The sequence below is a fragment of the Erythrolamprus reginae genome, chromosome 3 (assembly GCF_031021105.1).
Source record: "Erythrolamprus reginae isolate rEryReg1 chromosome 3, rEryReg1.hap1, whole genome shotgun sequence".
NCBI lineage: Eukaryota > Metazoa > Chordata > Lepidosauria > Squamata > Dipsadidae > Erythrolamprus > Erythrolamprus reginae.
In genome coordinates, this window is record NC_091952.1 from 51,035,510 (window position 1) to 51,052,716 (window position 17,207).

General features: G+C 39.5%; 1 protein-coding gene across 2 annotated transcripts; it reads left to right on the forward strand.

The window, feature by feature from the left end:
* Window positions 1–191: 191 nt before the first annotated feature.
* ETV7 (ETS variant transcription factor 7) lies at window positions 192–15,305 on the forward strand. 2 transcript variants are annotated; one of them, XM_070745274.1, is made up of 8 exons: window positions 192–334; window positions 3,953–4,082; window positions 4,816–4,980; window positions 5,574–5,696; window positions 8,046–8,270; window positions 9,047–9,189; window positions 10,926–11,026; window positions 12,616–15,305. In XM_070745274.1, exons 1-8 carry the CDS (start codon window positions 329–331, stop codon window positions 12,728–12,730), a joined length of 1,008 nt encoding a protein of 335 aa, XP_070601375.1. In that variant the 5' UTR covers window positions 192–328; the 3' UTR covers window positions 12,731–15,305. The 2 variants fall into 2 exon arrangements, with proteins under 2 accessions (XP_070601375.1, XP_070601374.1); XM_070745273.1 differs by having other exon boundaries at window positions 284–483.
* Window positions 15,306–17,207: the final 1,902 nt, after the last annotated feature.

A 17,207-nucleotide genomic window follows, 5' to 3' on the forward strand; every position in this document is an offset into this window, starting at 1 on the left:
CAACGTCGTTTGGGGAGTTCACCCGGCGGCGGAGAGGGGAAGGCGCCCTGAGAGGCTTTGGAAGCGCGGGCGGTTTGCCGAAGGGGCGGAAGAATAAGCCAACTCTGAGCCAACTGACAGGACTCAGATGTTGCTCCGGGCGCCGGCTGGGACTGTGTCACGGGCTAAGTAAGCTCCGGCACCTTTCGGAGCGGCCGACTTTCGTTTTCGTTTTCCGGAAGGACAGCGATCAACCGCCCGGGCTGAAGTAAAACCGGTGAGGGGAATTGGATTGGATTCCGCGCGGTATCCGTACACAGTCCTTCCCCACCCCTCGACTCCCCTTGTAATGCAGGTAAGGGCTCGAGGAGAGCAGCCGGCGCTCTGAGCCGCTCGATCTCCCCTTGGTCTCCCTTCCTTGCCCCAGCCCAGCGCCCTGGATCCCAGCAGGCTCCGAGACGCCTTCTTTCAACGTACTCTCGGCCAGCGCTCGTCCGTGCTAAGGTCTGACCCAGGCGGCGTTTGCTCTGATCCCCCACACATCCCTCTCCTTCATACGGGCTGGAAACACGGGGAGTGCATAAATTGAGGCATTTGGAGGGCAGCGTCTCTCTGGGGATGCTTCCCTCGCTTCAGAAAGCGTTGGGGTGTTTTGGTTTAGTTTAGTTTAATATTTGTTTTGTTTATTTTTATTTATTTATCTGTTTACTTACTTACTTACTTACTTACTTACTTACTTACTTACTTACTTACTTACTTACTTACTTACTTACTTACTTACTTAACTTACTTACTGTGTCTAAACGGGTACAAGATAATAGGTAGGGTCTAAACCAGAGTTTCCCAACCTTGGCTACTTGAAGATATTTGGACTTCAACTCCCAGAATTCCCCAGCCAGCAAATGGTTGAGGTTTTTGAAGGACTGGGCTGGATCCAGGGAAAGGTGGATTCAAAAGAAGAAATCGTTTCATAATGGACAAAGGCTGGAATTCCCCCAGGCTTTTCACAAGAAAAGGGAGATGTTATGCAACTTGCTGTTTTCTTTGAGAAACTATGTTTTTTTGTTGTTGGGCAAAATTAAATGTTGTTGTTGTTGGGCAAAATTAATCTGGGTGTCCATGAAAGCTGTTTCGAATGGGAAAATAGGGGGATCACTTTATTGGAAGGGTAGATAGCATTCATAATAATAATAATAATAATAATAATAATAATAATAATAATAATAATAATAATAATAATAATAATAATAAAAAATAATAAAAATAATAATAATAATAATAATAATAATTATTATTATTATTATCTGGACTTCAACTCCTAGAATTCCCCAGCCAGCGAGTGCTGGCTGGGGAATTCTGGGAGTTGAAGTCCAGATATCTTCAAGTTGCCAAGGTTGGGAAACACTAATCTAGAAGACCATGCAGGCTATGCATTCCTATACAAGAAGCTGTAGAAGCCTTATCTTTTGTATGTCAAAAGACATTCCTCCACAATCAGAAAAGGAGAACAACTGAACACCATCTGTGGGAACACTTGTTTAAGCCATGCATTACTGTTGTGTACACTGACACGGTCTGCTACTCTTTCGTTTCAGAGAAAGATCTTTGGAAATCATTTACTCATTTACAGGCAGGTTGCATGAATTTATATACAGTACTGCTTGGCACAATGGGACAATTTACAGTCAAATTAAAAGTGCAGTACAGTACACGTATAAATACAGATATATAAAATATCAAACCAGTAAAAATATCCCATATGCTATACCCTTATAATTAAAGTACAGTACTAAAATATATACTGTATATTTAAACAAGCTACCAGAACAAAACTGGAATGAAAGCACGTAAGCATCTTTCACTTTCATTTTCTTTATCTCCTGGTATAATTAAGAATGAATCTGAAACATAGAAACATAGGAGATTGACGGCAGAAAAAGATCTCACGGTCCATCTAGTCTGCCCTTATACTATTTTCTGTATTTTATCTTAGGATGGATATATGTTTATCCCAGGCATGTTTAAATTCAGTTACTGTGGATTTACCAATCATGTCTGCTGGAAATTTGTTCCAAGCATCTACTACTCCTTTCAGTAAAATAATATTTTCTCATATTACTTCTAATCTTTCCCCCAACTAACCTCAGATTGTGCCCCCTTGTTCTTGTGTTCACTTTCCTATTGAAAACATTTCCCTCCTGAACCTTATTTAACCCTTTAACCCTTTGAAACTTTTTAAAAAGTCAATCTGCATAAGACATGCATGCAATAGTAAAAAGAATTGCAGCTGCAAAATCAACAGATTCCTGTGATACAATGAAGAATAAACATAATTTGTTTTATTATGAATGTTCCCTTCATATGCTTAATCTCAGCTCCTAATTCCTACTTTCGAGGTGTGACCAGCTTGCTTTCCCATTGTAGGGATGGAAAAGAAGGAAAGGAACTTTACACACACACAGACAGACAGACAGACAGACAGACAGACAGACAAAGAGTGAGACAAAGAGAAAGGAAGAGAGGTCAATTTATAGAGTTCTCAATTTACAGTGATGTGTAATATGTATCATGGGCTTCCTTTTAAGAAGATACACATAAACACTTTAATATAGACGATTTCAGACAAAGCTTTTTATAGGCTCCTCAGTCTTCTGCTGCTGGTCTCTGTACTTTCCCCTCTGGACTTCCTTATGTCTCGGGAAGGAGATAAAAGTTATTCTTTTCTGGACTTCTTGGATTCAAAACACATTTGCCAATCTGCTCTGTTCTTCCAAAAGTGCACTATAGTCTTTTCCACCTGCCAATTTGTTCAGCAGATTTCTCTCTTTGTCTCTGTCTCTCCCACTCTCCTGCTCTCTCTCTTTCCTTCTCTTTCTCTTGCTTACCATTGTAGTCCTTGATAAACAGTTTCATCAGCCCACAGTCTTCAAAAATGGTTCTAGGAATGCTCAACAACTTTTTCTTAATTACTTAATGTTTCTCTCCTTTTCTATGTATGTATACAGCTTTGATCTCACCCCTTTTTTTCTTTTTCTTTTGCCTGTTTCTCAATTGCCTTAATATTGGTATAAACATTAGCAAGATAGGTACAGATAAATTAGGCAATAGGACAGTAGGACTGGGATGGTAGGCACAATGGTGCGCTTATGCACGCCCCTTACAGACCTCTTAGGAATGGGGTGGGGTCAACTGTAGACAGCCTAAGGTTAAAGTTTTTGTGGTTTGGAGCGGTTTACATTAGGTTTGAATCGATTGTGTGCTCGTGTATTGTTGCAGTTGAAGCTGAAGAAATAATTGACAGGTAGGACATTGCGATAAATGATTTCATGAACTACATTTAGGTCAGATCGAAGGCGCCGAAGTTCTAGGGCTATCTAAACCCAAAATTTCAAGTCTGGTGGAATAAGGCATTTTGTTGCAGGCAGAGGAGTGGAGAACATTTCTTGTGAAATATTTTTGGACTCTCTCAATTGTATTGATACCTGATATGCAGTGTGGGTTCCAGACAGGTGAGCTGTATTCAGGAATTGGTCTAGAAATGCTCTGGTTAGTAGATTAATATTGCCAGATAAGAAGCTATGCAGGATTATATTAATAACTCTTAGTGCCTTTTTGGCAATGTTGTTACAGTGGGTTCTGGCACTTAGGTCATTAGATATCAGTACTCCAAGGTTCGCTGTGTATTTGATCCATTTTATCTGTATAGCACTTCTGGGGAATAATTTAGCTTTGGAGACAATTGTTGATCCAAGTTTTCCACAAAGATCAGGGACAATTTTTGACCTGGGTCTCTCTCCTGTCTATCTGGCAGACTTTCTGCTGAAGCATATTGGTTCTAGTTACATTACATTTTTCTTCATGGATTCTTATCCGGCTTCTAGCCAGTGCAGTGTAACAGAAGAGGCATTGGGCAAATACAGCTGATTTCCTGTAGGGAATCTATATAGCTTCAGTGTCTTTTTCCTTCCTTAAGGTTGAAGTGGCAGCTGGCTCTTTGACTCCTGTAGCCACATCAGCTTTGTCCTTACCATTGCACCCCACTTTGAAGACATCAGTAAAGTCTCTCTATGATGGACAAATCTGCACATTACCGGGCCGACTAAGTGAGTAGAAGAGGTATTATTTAAGGTAGCTTTTCAAAGGTAGTTCTTTAAAGCTTTGGATATGTGCTCTGCAAGCTTCTCAAAGCAAGGCCACCAAGTTGTAATTTTAATGTGACACTAAACAGAAGGATGACATATGCATTTTCTTATTATCTGTATTAAATGAGTTTATTTTTATTTTGATTACATTTAAATTAAATCTAATTTAAATTTTAGCTTGGTTCTCCTACATTTTGAAGCACTGTTCCACTATACCATTTACAGTTAAGCAATTTTGGCTTAGAAACTGTTACCTGCCCCTTATGTAAGAACAACACTATACAAATTAGTTTTCTTTGGACTGCAACTCCAGTAGATCCCAGCTGTAGTTATAGTCCAGCACATCTTAAATTGGAGTCTATCAGATCTGGCAAAATATTGCCTGCAAGTTGGTGGGATTCTAGGCTGATATATCTTGTAGAGGAAACAAAGAGTAGATGATGAGTTAGTTGGTATAAGGTTGCTTCCTATCACAGATATTTTTTAAAAAAATAAATAAATATCATTTTGAAAACATATTGATCTACCTTTAGAATCTATGGAGTGTTATTAGTTGGAGCAAATGAGTTCTAATAATAATTGCTGAGATGTCCCGTACTTGCTTTTTGAGAGATTTTATGCTTCTTCCAAAAGCAGGGCAAAAATCTGATTGGGTAGATATGTTAATTTACATGTAACCTGGTTTGATTTTTAGGAATCCAACCCTTTCTATGGAGCAAAGACGATGTGATTCACTGGCTAAGATGGGCTGAAAAAGAATATTCACTCAGGAAATCTGATGATAGTAAATTTGAAATGAATGGAAAAGCCCTTTGTATTCTCACCAAGGAAGATTTCAAATTCCGGGCTCCTAATTCAGGTTAGAGGTGTTAACTTCCTTGGTCAAGGTTTTGTATACAGTATTTGCATTCTTATCTCGGAATTATCCCATTTAGCAAGTATAAATGAGTTATAACTCAAGGACTGTGAGATGCATGAAGTCTCTAATATCCTTTGAAATAGATTTGCTTTCCAAATTGTGTTTTATTGACAATAATTATTGGTTGAACCAAAACCCACAGCTTTACAATGTGATAGATGGCTGATGGAAAGCACCCGGTTACTCTAGTGGCTGTTTGATATTTATATTAGTATATATTAATGTTATTTATATTAATACTTTTTTTCAAATTGTGCTTCATTGAGGCAGAAGGTAAATTAATTCTAACTGAATGTGCTAAATGCATTGCAAGTTTTAACAGAAAATTTCAGATTCCCACAAACGTGTGGAACAAAACTATATTTCTGATTGGCAAACAGTAGAAATTCCTCAAGTTGAAAAGTTGAGATAGCCCTTTTGAAATAAACAGCAAATGGAAGGGGTGGAGGTACTCAAAAATGGCATGATTTTTCTCAGAAGTTGGTATTGATACAAATGGAGTGGGATTGGTATTTGTGTTTCTTTTCTCACAGGAGATGTATTATATGAATTACTCCAATACATAAAGACCCAGAGAAGAGCCCTTGTGTGTAGCCCTCTCTTTAACATTTCCTTTCGGGATATAGACCATAAACTGACTCAGAGAACTGAAGAAGGTGAGTGCTGTGGAACAATGATTACATGTATCATGCTAGATAATCTTGGCTCACATTTTGGGTCAGTATCTATACCGGAGGATACACAAGCAAAATCCATGCTGATATTCCAGAACCTTGGCAACTTTAAGACTTGTGTACTCAGAGTTCCTGAGCCATCTTTGCACTGGGATTTGAAGTACACAAGGCTTAAAGATGCCAAAGTTGGAGACCCCTGCTCCAGAAGGTTCCATATACAATTTTTAGCGCCTCGTTTCCTAAATTAGGAATTTAAATAAACTATTCCAATCTCTACTTGAGATTTTCAGTGTTAATGCTCAACAGCTTATTGGTTACCATACTGACAGAACAGGTTCAATTAATAATGTGCCATCAAATCTGTGGCCACTCTTAGTGACCACATAGATTGTCTCCAGGAGGTTCTGTTCCCAAACTGGCCTTTTTAGGGTACTCCTCACTGCTGAAATTGAGTCAATCCAACATTTTTTATTTTTTTTTATTTTTTCACCATCTTTACATAAACATCCATAAATATACCATAATATCAAAACATACATAATGATACATTTCTGTCCAAGGTGCCATAAATAAATATCCTAAATTTGCACCTTTTGTACTTTTATCTCTCACCTGTTTTCCTTCTATATTTCATACTACTCCTCTCCCTCTATCTTCTCTCTTCTTTCTTCCTCTTTCCCTCCTCTCTCTCTCCCCTTCCTTTCTACTTCTTCTTTCTCCCTTTTATTTTATAGTTAACAGACAAGCAATTCAGAACTCTTAATTTCATACCAACATTGATGCTACTCTTATACTTATATATTTTCCCTTATCCATATCTATATCTATCTATATCTATATCTATAGATATGTTTTTCCCCCTGTCGAATCACCCTGGTATACTCAAATATGAGAGGGAGCATACTGCTTCCTTTTTGCCTTTCAGCCCCTCTAGAGGCCATATCCAAGGCAGTTAATTTTTTATAGCTAACAAACTATATTCTATATGTGTAACATATTTTTGCTGATAATGAAAAGGAAGGGAGACTAGTATAGATCTATTTCAAGCTATTTTGTTCTCATCAGCTAGCCATACCTTTACCAGAATTTGAACCTGGGCAGTCTACCTGTAAGGCAGTAGCTTTAACCTCTAGGCCACAGGTTCTCTCCCTGTTTCAGCTTCTACCAGGGAAGAGTTATATGTTTATTTGTTTGTTTGTTTTCCGACAGAAAACAAATCAATACAACTTCCTTCTGGTCATCTCTTCATTTACTTTCTTCCAACATTAGAAATTTCACAAGGGAACTAATACTTTGCATGATGTACTCAAAATATTATCTGAGCCTGATTGTGCTTCAGGTGGAACTCTAGATTGATTTATTCATTGAGCCATTCATTTGTATTCTTTATGTTGATGTTGTCTTCTCCAACATCACTAGAGCAGCTTAGGGGAAGTCAACTATTGTTCTGCAGGCAAAGCATTCCTTCACATAACTTTCTAATTTAAAGCTATGACTCAAAAGGGGAAAAATAGTTGGGGAGTTAAGATGAAAGTAAACTAAGTGATCTTTTTATAGCAAAGCCACAGGAAGTGGCTTGTGTTATACTGTATGCGATTGATACATTAGTTAGGATGGCATCAGCTTAAGCAAACCAGTATTCTGACTTAATCAAACGTATCTCTCTCTCTGCTGCCTGTCTGCAGACAGTATAGTTAAGGTAAATAAATAATGAATTTGTATGAATCACTATCATAAACATTTCGAAAATAATCAAGAATTGGTCTAAGCATGGATAGCCTGGGACAAACCTGGTAAGACTTCAAAGATGACTATGTTCATAGCAAAACAATCACAGCTAATGTATCTAATTGCAGTATCTTCTGTTACATCAATTTCCAGTTGATTAGGTCTAGATCTCTATAAGAATTAGAGTCAGATCATGGCAGGGTGCGAAGATGTCTCTGACTGCCTTTACAGTGTTTATTGCTTATATACAGTTTTCCAAGCAGCCAAAGGTGCAAGCAAGCAACAGCATTTTCATTGGTGAATTCCACCCCTTCAATCTCCCCTCACCAACCTTCCTGTTGTTCAACCTAGATGAGATCATGTACCAGCCAGAGAAGGTATCTTAGATCATTCTGGACATGTGAACTAAGTGATCTCATGTAGGCAGGAAATTTTCTCTCTCTCACATGCACACCCTTTCCACAGGGCCTCATCCCTACACATCTGCCTTTCCCAACCTGGTATTTTTCAGCTTGCTACGCTGTACTTGGTGAGTTCCTGATTGAAGAGGGCTGGCTTAGGAAGTATCAGAAGCTCTGTTTTGAATCTGGTCTCTTCTCCCAGGTACCAAGCTCAACTTAGAAGATTTCCCGGCTAAGGTCCATGCATTGCCTTCAGAATATCCAACGATCTTCACTAGTCATGCAGACTCATCTCAGTCTTCCACCAGGACACTCTGTACTCCTGGGATGATGCCTCTTGCTTATAGCAACCCAAAGATCAACCATGGTGGAAACATTTGCTCTTTTCCTGTAAAATCTGCTTCTCCGCTCAGTGGGAAAATATCAGGTAAGGGTAAGGTTACCAAGATCTGTTATTCTTTTGCTATGTGGTTGGCATGAATGATTACCTGTTCTTCTATATCAATGGCATTTGCTTCACTTCCCCCACTGGTTAATAGCAAAGATTTAGAAGCATGGGAATCCAATTTTATTCACAAGTCAGCTATGGTCACTTGCAAATGCACCTTATAGCTGTCTTCTGTCAGGATCTACCTGATATAATATTCCAGATTACAGAGAGAATTGTAATGACTTCAACCATGTAAAACTGCTCAATCACAGTGAATATGCAGATGTAATGTAATCTGATTGGCTGACAAAAGTATATATACATAATGCACCTTTGCATAGGTATGGCTTGTGGCTTGGCTTGAAGGTATTGTGGCTTAGTATGGTTTAGAGTGGATTGTGGATTAGTGTGGCTTGTGGTGGCTAAAGACTTGTAACTGAATATTGTAACAGAATAGTAGATAGAGAATTGTGAGTACTTTGTATAGTAATTGATAGAGAGATAGCTACAGTGCAAATATTTAGTATAGATTTGCTACGAAAGAAGTAAATATTTTCCCAAGAAACATTGCAGTACATGTCTTCAATTATCTTCAAGACAAAGGTTCCTAATATCCTGGTGTGAGGCAGGTTGGTTAGCTGCTTTGGCTATCTGGGTGAGCTAGTTTCTGCAAAACGTCACTCCAACATCTTCAACAGTGATGCAGTGTAGCAGGAACTAATCCATGTTATTCTGTTTTGAACAACATTTCTCTCAACGTAACTAATTCTCAGATTGTAGGTTACTTTTGGATTACATCTACCGGCTCCTCTCTGATAGCCAGTATGAATCAGTTGTCAAGTGGGAAGACAAAGAAGCCAAGATCTTTCGTGTTGTAGATCCCAATGGCCTTGCTGGACTCTGGGGTAATCACAAGGTACTAAATAAGGCGATTCTTCTAAACTCCATAAATTGAGATAAATTTCTGTTCAGATGCACTGATTAGGATTAGCACTCTCAGCCTACCTGGAGGTCACTGATTTGTACATCTTCTATAGTCCCCCGATGTTCTTTGGAGACAATTTAATAAAATTATATTCCCAAGGTGTGGGTAAATGTGCCTCTTGATGTGCTATAACCTTGGTCAGTCTTGCTAAAAGTAGAGCTAGGAATAACCTGATCTCATAATGAACTATTCTAATGACAGATTAAAGAGGAGCACAGATGATTTGATACAGTCTGTAAACAAAGGGAGTACTTGCATGTATTTATTATACAGGAGCGTACATAAGTGCACTAGTGTGCCTTTCGTCCCCTGTCCAATTGTCTCTCTTTATCTCATATATCTTTTCTTCCTTTCATATATCTTCTCCTCTATTTGTATCTTTTCTTTTATCCTTTTCTTTATACAGTGATCCCTCAATTATCGCGAGGGTTACGTTCCAAGACCTCTCGCGATAATTTATTTTCCGCAGTATAGTGGTGCGGAAGTAAAAACACCATCTGCGCATGCGCGCCCTTTTTCCATGGCCGTGCATGCGCAGATGGTGGAGCGATGAAAGTGCGGAAGCCGACAAAGATTGCTTTGAATGTCGGCTGCCCCCGCCCCCCCGGCGCGTCCGGCGCCCTCGCCGCTACCGCCTGCTCGCCGCTTGCCCGCCCGATCCACCCCTCTCACCGGCTTTCGGACACGGGTCCTCGCTGCTGCCGCGCTGCCGAGCAGATCAGCTGCTGGGCGGCCGAAGAAACCTTCCCTGGGTCTTCCCCGCCGCCCACGCAAAGGGGAAACCCTGATCTTCGGCTCCTCGCTGCTGCCCGCTCGCCCGCCGGCCGCTCGAGAGCAAGAGGGGGAGAGATAGAGAAAGAGAGAGAAGGAAAGAAAGAGATGAGAGAGGGAGGAAGAGAGTGTGAGAGAGGAAGAAGCAAGATAGAGAAAGAGAGAGAGAAAAAAGATGAGAAAGGAAGGAAGAGAGTGACGTCATCAGGTGGGAAAAAACGCGGTATAGCAAAAAAAACGCGGACGTATTTTTAATTTATTATTTTTTGAAAAACCGTGGTGTAGCGTTTCGCGAAGATCGAGATCGCGAAAATCGAGGGATCACTGTATATAATACTACATGTCTATTCTCTTCAATATGTATTGGACAAAATAAGTAAGTAAGTAAGTAAGTAAGTAAGTAAGTAAGTAAGTAAGTAAGTAAGTAAGTAAGTAAGTAAGTAAGTCTGCCTGCCTGCCTGCCTGCCGGCCTGCCTGCCTTGACTTTCCTATAAGAATTCAAGGTAGCATGCACTGGCATTTAATTGTTTAATTGTTAGAACAATTTGGCATAATAAATTAGGCTGAAATATTACGACTGGCGAGAGTCAGCTGGAGATTGAATGGAAATTTAAATCTGGATTTCCTAGGTCTTAGGTTGCTGTCTTATCATTGCATCAGAGTGCTTCCCTTTTACATTTTTTAAATCCTAAATTAACTCATAAAGCTAGTACTTTAACTGTATGTAAAACAAGGTATTTATGTTTGGTTACATACCAGTAATTCCCATCCTATCTCCATTGAAAGAGGTTATGCATGCAGGTTTCCTGACAACTCTTTTCTCATTCAAATTACTGTAGTAATTAGGCAAGAGACAGCAAACTGATGTTATAATCACACTTTCAAACAATTTTCAGAACCGAAGGAATATGACATACGAGAAGATGTCGAGAGCATTGAGGCATTATTATAAACTCAACATCATCAAAAAGGAAACTGGGCAGAAATTATTATTCAGGTGAGGTCAAGATGAGCCTTGCCCGTATATTTCCCTTCCCACAGTCTTTGTTCAATAGGTGCTCTCTGCAACTTTACTTAAGAGAAACGGAGTAAAAATTATTCTCTCAAATGGTTTGTTTGTCAAATGACTGAGATGTGCAAAAGGCCAAGTTTCCTGTTTGAATGACCCCATTGATATCAGGAATGAGAAGATGATACAGATCTTCTGTAGATTAAGTTTATGAAACTTATTCAGAATTGAAAACAGCGGTGAAAGAGTTAAAAAAAAAAGAAGATAACTATTGGAAGCTTTAACTCAACAGAAATATTTCTGGAAGAGCAACACATTCAGTGAAGGGGTTGTCAGCTCCCGCTGCTACTGGTGTGCTCCATGTGCCATTCTGTTTTTTCTGCGGATGTGCCCATGTGCCCATGCAAGATTTTGCTTCTGCACATGCGCAGGGAGCAAAATATTGTTAGGGGACATGCGCACTCACAAGGTTTTGGCAGTATTTTTGCTTCCATGCATGAGTGGAAGCAAACAATTGCAGAAAATCACCGAAATCTCACGCACCTGTGCATCCTATCACTTGGGCCCATCCACCTGCCCACTGGTCACCCAGAGCTGCGCACACAGCTCCATTTTCACTACCGGAATGCCCCCCCCCCCCTCATCCAGATAGGAACCCAATACTAGATACATCCAAACTACAGTGCAACAAAAACACAGTACAAATCAGCCCATACCTTAAATGTTACAAAGGATTCTAAACTGCATCTGGTCCCACATTCCAAAGGATGGCTATTTTCTTTTGATTCTCCTACCTTTTTCTGGGTTCAGGTGTTTTTTCTTTCTTCATAAGAAGCCAGTCTGAATAGATGCCTCTTCCCCTGGGAATGCAAAGCAAAGGAACAAAAGGGGAAAAAATAAGATTTCCCCATCGTATTTCTAAATTTGTTTTTATGGCGAGAACTTGCCTGCCCCTGCTTGGTTGCTCAGAGTTCATGTTTTTCAGACCTTGCTGATTTTTTTGCCCACAGGGTTGAGTCAGAGGATTAACAATATCTGTTATCTTAATAGGAGAGGTGTAACACATTTTTACGTTGATAATTTTTCCTGGTTGCTATGAGCTGCCTAGGAATACCAGGTGAGATGGGAAGCTATAGAAATTTCATAATGAAATAATCTTGATTGACAGGTTTACGGCACAATAACTTTTATGTATTTTGAGGGGATGTTTTTTCTTTGTTAACAACTTTATCCTTTGACTCTTGGAAATTCTGGACCATAATCCTTTGTCAACAAAATGAATTACAATTGCATTTTAATGCTTGACTAATGTGTTTTGATGTTCTACACAAATAGGACTAGAAGCACATTTTTCATTTTGAAGTATCTTTTCATATAAGAAAGAAGTGCAACACTGTTTGACTTCCTGCATTAACATTAATATTTTAATAGATGCAGATCAATCCCTTTTCCTCCCTGGACTATGTGTTCTTGTGTGTATATTTGTGTATTACTGAAAGGAGTCAGAAGGATAGAATGGATATTGGATGATCAGGGAAAAAAAGTTACGATAATTTTTTAAAAATGCTTACTTTCAGATTTCTAAAAGTTCCTGGAGAAATAAAACAGTATACAGTCAGTAAATTGAAGAAGCTGAACAATGAAGAGCAGAAAGGAGAGGACTCAAAATTTTTACCAGAAATCTCACTATAGACATTTGCCAATTTTGCCATGCTATAGTGGCATCAAGAGCTTGTGTTTAATCAGCAGGAAAATATTTTATGTCTATATGAAGACAGAAAATGAAAAAGGCCTTGGGGACTTGTGCATTCTGTAAATGAAATGTAAAGAACTAATCCATTGGACTTCTGCTATCAAACGTGATATGAGCATTTGTGCAAAACAAAGTTTTACAAACTGAATCCGCAAATCAGTTCTAGTTTCTCTGTCAGTCATGTTGCTATGGAATTTCTTAGGTATTCTCAAAGATCCTACCCATATAAAAAATACCTCGTGGGAGATTAAGCAGGTTTTCATCTGGAAAACAACAACAAAAAGCCTCGTATATTTGCAATGATCATAGTTACAGAATACTTTCAAAATAACAGAGTTGGAAGGGATCTTGGAGGTCTTCTAGTTCCAACTCCCTGTTCAATCAGGAAACCTATAGTATTTTGGACAAATGGCTGTGTAATCTCTTCTTAAAAACTTCAACTCAAGGAGCACCCACAATTTCTGGAGTAAGTCAGTGATTAATTGTTCTGACAGGGAAATTCTCCTTAATGCTAGATTGGATCTCTCTTTGTTAAGCTTTTATCCATTACTTCTTACTTCGCCCTCAGGTGCAAAATGTTGACTCCCTCTTCTCTGTGACAGCTCCTCAAATATTGGAAGACCATGCGACCACTTCATTAGACTAGATATTCCAAATTCTCACAACCATTCATTGTATGCGTTAATCCTCAGTTTCCTAATGATCTTTGTTCTTTGCACTGGTTCTAGCATCTGCAGTGGCTACCAAAACTAGAAGCAGTATTCCAGTATAAAGTGGTACTAACATCTCATGTGATTTTGGTACTATCCTTCCGTTGAGGCAACCTAGGAGCGAATTGGCTTTATTGGCAACTGTATCACACTTTTGGCTCATACTTACCATATTTTTGGAATATAGGATACCCCTTAGTTTTGGGTGAGGAAAATGGGGGGGGGGAAATTACCTACCAGGTATTCATTTGCTTAGCGTCCTTAGTCTGGTCAGCTTCAGCACATTATTATCCCCTAGTTAGGGCTGAAAAAAAATCTTTTTCGGAGGGAGTAACAATGAAAACAAGCCTGCAAAGACTTAGGGCAGGAAAAAAACTTCTTCAGAGGGAGTAGCAATGAAAAAATCCTGCAAGCAGGGAAGATTGTTAGCATTTCATTAGGGCTGAAAAACCTTTTTAGGAGGGGATAGCAATGAAAGCAAGCCTGCAAGAGCTGGGAAGATCATTAGCACCTCATTTAGGGCAGAAAAAAAGCTTTGAAAAAGCTACATTCAGAGTGAAAGACACACCTAAAGTTTCAGTCTCTTAGAGGGGAAAAAGGTGCCTTTTATACCCTGAAAAATATGTGATTGACTCCTAGATCCCTCTCACTTGCAGCACAACAAACGAAATGATGCTACGGAATACAAGATGTCTTACTCTATAGTGCAGGGGTAGGCAAAGTTGGCTCTTCTATGACATGTGGACTTCAACTCCCAGAATTCCTGAGCTGGCATGATTGGCTCAGGAATTCTGGACATTGAAGTCTACAAGTCATAGAAGAGCCAACTGTGCCTACCTGTGCTATAGTGGGTTTCCTCAGAACAAAAAGCTGTGGGAGTGTTTTTTGGGAGCACATTGTGACCTTCGTTGCCAGCTTCCTCTTTGTGTTTGCCTGTGAGAAGCCGGTAAGAAACGTTACAAATGGCAATCTCCTGAATGTGGCTTGCTTACAAGTTTTAATTGTGAACTGAGCACCTGAATGCCCAAACTGCAATCCTATGACTGTGAGGATGTCGCTAGAGTTTAAACTTTGTGGACCAGTCCTTAAGTCCTCATTCAGTGTGGTCATAATTTTGATCTGTTGCTGAATTGGTGGTGGACTTCTTCTATTGGAAATGAAGCCACTGTGTGTGCTTCAACAACTAGACTGGGCTGAAATCTCTCCAATATATGGCACAACACCAATAGCATGATTGAATGAAACCACTGTGTATGCTTCAATACACAATATCCAGATAAAGACTTGCTTGGCAATATTTAATCACTATCAAAGTCAGCTATGGGATTCATTTGACTTTCACTCTGCTTGCTTTTAAAAACGGGATTAATTTTCTTCTTAGAATTAAAACAACCTGAAATTTACAAACTTAGTGTTAAGGTTAAAACTTGCTTCCTGTACGTTTTGTTTGATTCTTCCAGCAACCATTTCCTGATTGCTGGCATTTCATTGCTGTTAGTACCCTTGGTAGTAAAGGGAAGGGAAGCCTGCAACAACAAAACCCCACCTTGATTTGTAAAGGGGTAAATTTGATTTGGGACAGTGTTATCTCTTTTCCCAGGGGTCACTGGGAGAAAGAAAGTAAATTAATTAATCACCTATAACAAATTATAATTTGGTTCTGTTTTGACATGTAAAAGTTTGTTCAGTTTTCTTACAGATATTGTAGGCTACTTGATAATCTCATTGAATTGCCGAGTGCTTTTATAAATCAAAATCAAAGCAATTAATGATATTTAATAAAGTTTTTATCTTGTACTCTGAAGTTTCTATTTTGTTTATGTTTTATGAGATAAATGGGACCTGTGGTAAAATATAGTTGACCCTGGACTTAATGAAGTACAGTGGACTGAAACCAGCAGATAACATGGCTCCCCAAATCAACAGACTGTGGAAACTTCACACTAGACTTAAAGCATCTTGCTGTGTGAGCATCTCCATTTCCAAATGGGATACAGAAGTCTGTGTTGATTTGGGGAGCCATGTCATCTGCTGGTGTCGGTCCACTGTGCTTCATTCAGTCCAGGGCCAACGCAGCCGTCTACCGGGAGATTTTGGAACACTTCATACTTCCTTCCACACCTGAGCTTTATGGGGATGCTGGCTTCAATTTTCCAGCAGGACTTGGCATCTGCCCACACTGCCAAAAGCACCAAAACATGGTTCAATGGTCATAGGATTACTGTGCTTGATTGGCCAGCAAACTCACATGATGGTGGATTTGGGGTGGATGGAGCTATACCCCATAATCATCACAATTACAACAAATGGCTCGAACTACGTATCTTGCCTTGAATGTAATGAGTCTCCTATATTACGTTTCACCTTTTAAGTTGCATTACTGAAATAAATGAACTTTTGCACGATATTCAAATTTTTCGAGTTTCACCTGTAGTACCTCACACATTGACCTTCGTGCACCCATCTTGAACTACTTTCCCTCCCTATAGCCAACATGACCCACAGAGCACTTAACACTCCCGTCCCAACACCCTTCCCGACCTATGCTACTCACCTATCTGCTCTTCCTAACCTGCATGCCATCTCTGGCAAAGTTCCTTCACATCCTTCCCAACCCATACAGTAACACATATTCCCACACTTCTAAATGCACTCCTCACTTTCATCCTCACCTGGCAGCAGCTGAATAAAAACTGGTACATTTACTGAGATCTTTTTTTTAAGCTGAGCTGTTGTGTGCCGGACATTTGCAGCCCATGGACCACACATTGTGCAGACCTAATTTATATCTTCCTTGATGCAGAATCACATTGCTCATATACACAGACATCACCTTCAGTTTACTCTGATAAATCATGGTGACCACTTCAACTTTGGAAATTACTGACTGCACTTTGGAACTTGAATACTGTATAGGAAACATTAGTAAAGGGTTAGGTTTTATGTGGGTTCTTTGTAGCAGAATAGTCTTACTGATCTACTTTGTACACTCTTCTCACTTGTCTTTCTCAAGCTAAGCCTTTTCAAAAACTCTTTTGTCTTCTAACTTCCAACTATAATTGTTTGGCGCTAGGCTTAGAATGGGCTGAAATCTCTGCTATTTAGCAAGATATGGATAGATAAGAGCCTATTGCAAGGGAAAATGAAGGCATTCTGATTATGCACCAAAAGCGTGAGACAATATAAAATAGCCCTGCATTTTATGGCTTCAAAGCACAGCAGGTGTTAGATGCTGATATGAACTGCCAGTTGAATCTTATCACAGTGCTGATAAAAAGAACACTGGTTTCTATTATATCTGAACTGAAGTCAATAGCATTAATTTTATTTACAATGAATGAGAAGTATATCTTCTGCTATGGGGTGGGTTCAACTTACCTTCGCTACCGGTTCGCATTGCGATGTCTCACAGTGCTTGCTCTAGTCACATGCGGACATTTTGGCTTCTGCACATGCTCAGAAGCAGCATTCAGCCCAAAAAGCAGCTGAGGAGTTGATCAGCTGTGCTTCAGGGGACAGGCGGGAGGGCTCTTTTTCAAGCAGAGGAAGAGGAGAAGCTATCCAAAGACAGAAAAAATTTCAAAAATTCTGAAAAAAAGTTCTACAACTTCAAACTTTTAAAGGATATTTCTAGCTGTTCAGAATTGCTGAGTATCCCTGTAATTCCAGATAAAATGTGAATGCAATGAAAGTAATCAACAACGTA